Raw genomic sequence first — 8,479 nt, 5'->3', positions numbered from 1 at the left:
AAAAAGGGTGAGTAGATATACTACTCGGTACTTACCATAGCATTGGCATCACACCTTGGTAAAGGTTTTGCATGTAAACACCTTCAAGTCATTATCTCAACAGATAAATCATGTATTGCAGCAGAGCTTCAGATACATGTACGTGTTCCCATCTATCCAACAGATTTTAATGAAAGAAGTTAGATTATAATGGCCCTTAGAAATTCTGGTCAAGGTTTTGCATGGAAACACACATACCGGTAGGTTAATATCTCATTAATTATTTGATTTGTTGTTGCATTGAGACTTGATACAAAAATACTTAACCATCCATCCTACTTGAAAAATCAAGTTGGAATGCCCCAACTTGGAATCTAGGTATAATCTTTGAAAAATCATGTCGGGGACCAAAATATTGGTTTTAATTGATCTGACTTCGTTCAAAATGTTGTCAGAATGTCCCCCATGATGTAATCTAGTTAAGCTTTAAAAGTGGGTAACATGGGGTCAAAAACTTGGTTATTAGGTCAAATTGTAGAGAATTTTTGGGAATAAACAGTGGCATATCTTTAAACCTTATCAGAATATTTGCCTTGATGAAATTTTGAATGTCCTGGTCAAATCTTAGAAACCTTTGTGAATACTTAAGGCCATATTTTTGCAATATTTCCGGTTCAATCTTTATGGAACTTAATCAGAATGGTTGCCTTGATGATAATTTTTTACTTTGAAACTGGGTGACGTGGGGTCAAAGCCTAGGTTACTAGGTCTAATCTAAATGCGTTATTATATACAAGATTCTTTATTTGAAACAATTGGAAACAAACATGTTTTACATTTCAAATCAATATTTCAGCAACAACTTGTTTGCATTGAAACTTTACACCAGGTTTATCAACCATCCATCATACGTAGTTAATCAAGTTAGATAACTTGTTTAAAAGTCGACCTAGAAATTCTGGTAAAGGGTTTGCATGTAATATAATTTCACATAAACTTTGAAATCTTTAAACTTAAAAGAGGTGGAATAGTCGAGTGTGCTGTATGTGACAGCTCTTGTTTTAAGCTCTACTGCCCTAGCCCTACTATATACAGTCCAGAATTTAAGTAAGCCTACCAAGCACTTAACTATAACAGGGCCTGCTGCCTAATTAAACAAGGTCAATAATTGCTGTTAATTTTTTACAATTCATAAGACATTGTCACTAAAGGAAAATCCTAATTTATGGTTAAAATTTCTTAACATGTCATTATCATACAATATTAAGTGTTTTTTGCAATTATTTGACTTTTAGTAGGGCCAACCAGCCAGATAACTTTTTACATAGAATCAATCTGACATGGTTGTCCGGTTAGCGCAGTGGTTAGCGCACTCGCTTCTCACCAAGGCGACCCGGGTTCGATTCCCAGCCCGGGTGCATGTGAGTTTGGTTAGTGGTCACCAAGCCGGACAAGTGGGTTTTCTCCGGGTTCTCCGGTTTCCCCCACAAAACAAGACCACACTCTCGCGCAACATCGTGCCAACGAGAGTGACTTAGTATAAGCTATCATAGCTTATTTCACAATCGTTGTAAAATATATAATGGTTAAAGTAATCTGACATGGCCTAAATGTTGTTGATGGTCAAAATTGATTGTACACTGTTGTGCACTGTATGTTTTTAACTCCAGAACTGCCCTGTAGGATGCCTGGGAAGAAACGGTCCTTTGATGATGGTGGGGTTTCAAATATAAACCTTGACAATGAGTAACACATCGTTAAACAAATATTCATGTAGTGCAGATTCCTGATCCATGACATTGTTGGCAAAACAGTCATTCTTAGTAGGCAATATTCAAGTGGTTCTAAAGGTGAATTCTGTATGCAAAGCTTACCTGGTCTTTAACTTGTCTGATTTGCAGCATCAAGTAGAGTTATCAGTTAAAAAAGTGGACCTATTACTCGCTTGTGCGAAATCCTTCCTGAGTGAAAAGTAGAGCAGATATAAAATTTGACTCTTGCTGTAAGGCAGCATGGCTGAAATGTAGTATAGCATTTTGCCGTGTTTTTGTGATGATTCATATAGAAGTCTGCAGTGATTGAAGAGGAACTCAAAAATATAACTTGGTTCCCCAAGGCCGACAAATGACCTTGGAGGAACGTGGCCAAACATGCATTTTGCAGGCCCGTAAGGTGATTTGTGCTAAATTGTTTTTAAAACCTTTGATGTGATGTCCAATGATGGTTGAAGAGTTTAAGTGCATACAAAAGAATGTAAAAAACAGCAAATTTAAGGATAAATAAATACTGATATAGACAATTCTCCATTACATAACTGTTATTACAAATTTCTTTTAAGAATAATACAAACCAACAAACTGCTTTTAAAGCTGAAAGTTGTCGATTGGAGCTTTTGTACATTCTGTAATTCAGGTACTAAATATATTGAAGAACTATACTGGGTGTTTTATGAGACGCAACAACTATGGAATAAATGAAACATTTTTATAGCTTCAACAAAGATTAATGAAGTGATTGGTAAACGTGAAGCCTTACATGGAATAGTGAATAAATATGTGATATTTGAATGTAAGGGTTAGAATAGAACAAAAAGTATTGGAACAACGATTTATATGAAACTCACAATAAAAAATGGGAAGTATTCAAACATCAAAATTAATTAACTATTAATTAAAGACACAAATAGCCTTATCAAAAAAAATTCAAAAAGTTCTAAAATAACGCCAATTGTAGGACTTTATTTATATATTCAAAATTATCTTTTTGAATACATAAGCTAGCTTAGGGGACATCGGTCATATGTACATAGTACAAAGTTTTGTGTATGCATCTGTATGTGTGTATGTATGTGAGATTGGGTGCACGTTTTTTAAGGTATGTGTGTGCTTGGGTGTGTGATTATTATTTTTTAAATACATCCTTACCTTTGCAAAATACATAGAAATGTAATAGAGCCTTTCTCGAATTTAGAACTTAAGTTGATATACTAGGATATAAGTTTATGCTCACTATGTAGGTGAATGAGGAGTGGTGTTGCTTTTTGTAGTATGATTTTCTCAAGTAAATTACATTCCAAATCACACACATCCCAAATTGTATGACCATAATGCACATATTACCTAAAATGTTAGTGCATAAACAAGAATTGTGGCCTTGACTGTTCATAAGCTGACTTTGATATCAATTGATGTGGCCTTGACCTTTCACCTTTAGATTTTATCAACATTTTAGGGCTTGACCTTTCACTTGCTGACCTTGATATCAACATATATGACCTTGACCTTTCTCAAGGGGACATTGATATCAACAGATATGACCTTGGCCTTTCACCATCAGACATTGATATCAACAGTTGTGGTCTTGACCTTTCACCAGCATACCACAACATATGATCAGCAGATAACCTTTAAACCAGCAGGAGTAGTATTGCCAACCCACAAGCATTTAACATTAAATGTGTGGTAATTTTGTTCAGATTGATACTCAATAAATCGAGACCATTCAAATTGTTTAGTGGGTTGGTATGACCATCACTTTACCACAGATATATGAATTCTCACATAAAAGAACACCAAACTACATAATCCAGTATTTATTCTTAATGTCACACAATTAGTTTATCACAAAGATTCTATAATACATTGTACACACTATGACAATTGCATGCTTTACACAGTTACAGAAACTAAAGAAAGATGTTATGTAAAATGCAACTGATACTAGGAATTGAACAAAGAATGTCAAGAAATGAAAACAAATCAAACTGTGAATATCAAATAAAACGATGTCTGCAACATTGCCTTTTTATTTATATTTTTGTATCAATTAATTCATGCAAATGCTCCGCATCTTTTCAAAGAGAAAAGAATACTCTCATTTCATGTCTTCATTGATTTTCATGTTATTAACTTCTACACTCATAACATTGTTCGAATAGCAGTGGTGTTTAAAGATTTATGCAATTATGACACAACATTGTAACAGGGATTAATAAATACGAAAGTATTACAGATGAGCAGTTTTTCTGAAAATATTTACAATTTCACAGATAATGTAAACAACATTTGAAACAATAACAAAATAAACAAACACAAAACGTATTGCACATAAGTTCATATTGCACACTATGAAAAAGCAAATATTGTAGAAGGATTCTATCTGAAAGTTGAGTGATTTTAATCTCGCTCCACGCCTTGTTCATATTCGGCGAGGCAAAATTAATATAACCCGTTTCTTTAAAAAAAATAAGTCGTAGGAAAAGCCAATATGCAGATAGGGAACCAACTTGAGACATTTTTCCCTGCGCATTGAAGTCAACATTCTGACAGGCAGCAGACAACAATCCGACTGGTTGCAGTCAACAATCAGACAGGCAGCAGTCAAAATTTCTGACAGGCAGCAGTCAACAATCAGACCGGCAGCAGTCAACAATCTGACAGGCTGGTCAAGTGCATAAAAGCTTAAACGAAGAACATGCAACCACTCTTTTTTAATTAAACATCTTACTGCATTTTGACTAGCAAGCACAAGCAATTCTGACAACAGTTAAGTGTAAGTAACTTGGTCTGTAATTTGGTCCTCAAAAGTGCATGAGGTAATACTAGTTCAAACGCAGACATTTACTCAGCAGCCATGGTGCCCATCTTATCAACAAGTGTACAGCAACTGTTCAAAATTATCATCAAAAATATACCGTACGTCTTGACAAAAACGTGTTAATGAGAGTTTACAGATTCTCATTTTCCATACATTTGTGTATAAGCTACGTAATTGATTGATTTTGTAGAAAAAAGCAAAAATTTAAAGATAAATATAGTGAAATTGATTGTAGAACATGGCAATTTGTAGTTCAGCATGGAGATGATGAATCAGCTACTTGTACATTAACAACTACAATTTCTATTTCAACATTATCTAACATGATTTAGGTAAACCATCCGCTGTGTAAACTGGACATTGATATTAATGCAGTACTTATAATAGATGAGTACTCCGTACAATGAATAATGCTTCGTAATATAGTATATGTGTATGATTCACTTTGAATTACAAAAAAAAATTATGAATCTAAATTCAGTCATCTTCCAATAAATTCTCAGTATGGAATTGCGCCAACATTCAAAGCTACTTTCTGGGAGAAAAAAGTTCATTTTTCCAAATCCCATAATGCTTCTTGCTTTCAGAAATGGCAGTAACATGCTTATGTAGCATTTTTAGATTCTAACAAAAAACAAGAGATGTCACAGAGACAGCGCGTTCGACTATTCCGCCGCTTTTCAGTGTAAGGATTGAAAAGTTTTGGCGAAACATGCATGGATCACTGTTAGATTAGATTCCAAAGCAATACATGATGTGCTGAGATATTAACATAAATATGATTACATGCAAAATTTTAACCAGAATTTTTAAGTGCCTTAGTGTAATAATAAAGGCCCATTATTTGCAAAATACAGTTATCTAACTTGGTTATTCAATTAGGTTGGGTGGTTGAATACCATTGTATAAAGTCTCAATGCAAAAAATCAAGTAATTGCCGAGATAATATCCTATGTGTGCTAACATGCAAGACCTTAACCAGAATTTCTAAGTGGCATAATAAAGGGGCAAAAATTATATAATATGAAAGATAGAGTTATCTAACTTGATTAAATAAGAAGGTTAAATGGTTGGGAGCCCATGTGTAAAGTTTCAATGCAATACATGATGTATTCACTGAGGTATTGACTAAGTGGTTACATGCAAAACCTTAACAAGAATTTCTATGTCGAATAAAAAAGCGGCCATTATTTGAATTTAATGCAAACTAGAGTTATCTTACTTTGTTATTTAAGTAGATTGGATGGTTGAGTACCATTTTGTAATGTCTCAATGCAATACATCCAGTAGTTGCTGAGATATTAACTTAAATGTGGTTACATGCAAAACCTTAACCAAAATTTCTAAGTCGAATAATAAGGGCAATTATTTTGCATTGAATGCAAACTAGAGTTATCTAACTTGAATATTTTAGTAGGTTGGATGGTTGAGTACCATTGTATAAAGTCTCAATACAGTACCTCAAGCAGTTGCTGAGATATTAACCTATGTGTGCCTACATGCAAAACCTTAACCACAATTTCTCAGTTGAATAATAAAGAGCAATTATTTGCACAAAATGCAAATTAGAGTTATCTTACTTGGTTAATTAAGTAATTTGGATGGTTGAGTACCATTGTATCTAGTCTCAATGCAATACCTCAAGTAGTTGCTGAGATATTAACCAATGTGTGCTTGCAAGCAAAACCTTAACCAGAATTTCGAAGTCAAATAATAAATGCCTATTATTTGCATTAAATGCAAACTAGAGTTATCTAACTTGTTTAATTAAGTAGGTTGGATGGTTGAGTACCATTGTATCAAGTCTCAATGCAATACCTCAAGTAGTTGCTGAGATATAAACCTATGTGTGCTTGCACGCAAAACCTTAACCAAGGGGTGACGCTGACGCTTGGGTGAGTAGTATAGCTCTCCTTATTCTTCGAATAGTCGAGCTAAAAATCATATTAAAACAATTTCTTAATGCTTTGCATTGAATTCTTATGAAAATGACATGATATATTATCATATATACATGTATATTTAATTAAAATTCACCTTCTGAATTATTTCATAATATTTCAGAAATCCTAGTATGACACATCAAGCAAAGGAGAGACACAATTTCTTTCATTTCCTACTGGAGACAGCTCATGTGAACAGTCTCCAACGCTTAATAATTCACTATTTAACATGACTCAGTTTAAACATATCTTGCTAGCCATTGAACACTTTTGTTACCACAACTTGGACCAAGTTGTAAATTGCATCATCTTGACCACATCGGCGTTTCTGTAGTCCATTGCTGCTTCGTCTACGATGGCAAAACCTACACAGCAGCTTCACAACCATGTGAAATGTTCACAAAGTTAGACGGCTAATCAGCAATCTGTGATTATACATGTGTAATTATAACATGTTAGTACTGCCACACATTATAATGTGGCCAAGCTTGTCATCACATCTTGTCCTTGCGTTTGACACTTGGATCCACAATGACACGCCTGCCATTTGTAATCACCCGAGGTATATCCCGCCGCTGAGGCGTTGGAGTCTTGCTTATACGATCGAATACAGGTGTCTGGAAATAGAAAAACCCAAATCAATGGTAAATTAAGGAATTTCACATTTAAAAGGTCAAATGATACAGAAAACCTTGCAATATGGATTGTGTTGAAAGACTTTAATTAATGAAGTTATTACAACTCTCATTTTTTTTCAATCTGAACTGAACGTGATTAACTACAACACTACTACACTAAATATACAATTTGGCTCAGATGCTAATAACACTCACATCATCATCACAGTCAGCTCGAGTGACAGAGATACTGTGGGTGGGGGAAGCTCCACACTCTGATGTATATGACGAGGAGCTGTCTGTGCTGATCTTGCGCTGGCTGAGAGCATCCCCACGAGGCCCCAACATCAGGTTCTGGATGTGTTCACAGACCCGCCGGAACCTCCGTGATGGACCTGGATGGGGACAGGGGCAGTGTAAAATAGCAATTAAGAATTACAATATTAGAAACAACTGAAGTATTTTAACAAGAGCACGGCAAAGTGAATGCCAAAGCTTGTCTGCTATTTTTAGTACATAAGGGTCATAACTGGACACTCATTTTTAAGCAAGAGTTATGGACCTTGCTACACATGCATTTTGTCACTTGTAGTAGGTGAATACCTTGAATGGTAATGAATTAATAGCAAGGTTAAGTTTTTGCATCTCTTTTTTCAAACTACCAAGGGGCACAACATGACAAGTATGAAAGCCAAAGTAACTGTTATGGACGTTGTTGTTCATGTGTATTTTGTCTCTGGCAACATGTGTACCAAATTTGAATCAAATATCATGAACGACTTTTGAGTTTATGCCAAGATTAAAGTTATTTGCATAAGGATGCCAACGGCACCAAGGCTATGAAAATAACATGAATAGCTAGCAATGTGTAGACAAAGTCAATCATGTAGTCAATCTATTCAACAAGTTAATATATTAATGTAAATATAATGTTGGCAAAACAATCATTTATTTTATTAAGAACCCTTAGTTCTGTACATTTTCTTGAAATGTATTTTTTTTAAATTAACAGGATAAAATTATAGGTTGATCATTTCATTCATTAATAAAAGACAAGCAAAGTTTTCCTACCTGAGATGTGTGTAAAGGTGAGACAGTACATGCTGATCTCATGCTCTGCGGATGAGCCGTGTGCCGGTGTGATGTCCACCTGGAACCTCACGTTGCGGGAAAACACAGACGAGCTTGCAGAGCGCCGATACTCTGCACGGAACGTTGTAGTCGACACAACACTGTGGCATAGGTCTGGTGTCTGGAAATCAAAATAGAAATTATAAATATATTCATTCTGTTAACATTAATTCTTAGAAACCAGTGGTTTAATAACTCTTTATTTGGCAGACA

The 8,479-nt window shown here is 34.9% G+C and overlaps 1 protein-coding gene across 3 annotated transcripts in view; it reads right to left on the bottom strand.

Annotated features, from left to right (window-relative positions):
• Positions 1 to 3,570: 3,570 nt before the first annotated feature.
• Positions 3,571 to 8,479, bottom strand: part of LOC128232418 (serine/threonine-protein kinase BRSK2-like) — an 87,092-nt gene continuing 82,183 nt past the window's right edge. For all 3 annotated transcript variants that reach the window (XM_052945949.1, XM_052945950.1, XM_052945951.1), the window contains 3 exons: positions 8,207 to 8,387; positions 7,352 to 7,530; positions 3,571 to 7,135 (listed from right to left, as the gene is read on the bottom strand). In XM_052945949.1, coding sequence (XP_052801909.1) covers positions 7,013 to 7,135; positions 7,352 to 7,530; positions 8,207 to 8,387 — 483 coding nt within the window. In that variant the 3' untranslated portion in view covers positions 3,571 to 7,012. The remainder of the gene's footprint in view (positions 7,136 to 7,351; positions 7,531 to 8,206; positions 8,388 to 8,479) is intronic.

The sequence above is a fragment of the Mya arenaria genome, chromosome 4 (genome assembly GCF_026914265.1).
Source record: "Mya arenaria isolate MELC-2E11 chromosome 4, ASM2691426v1".
Classification (NCBI taxonomy): Eukaryota; Metazoa; Mollusca; class Bivalvia; order Myida; family Myidae; genus Mya; species Mya arenaria.
Note: the sequence above shows the minus strand (reverse complement) of the source record. Positions and strands in the feature narration are given on the sequence as shown.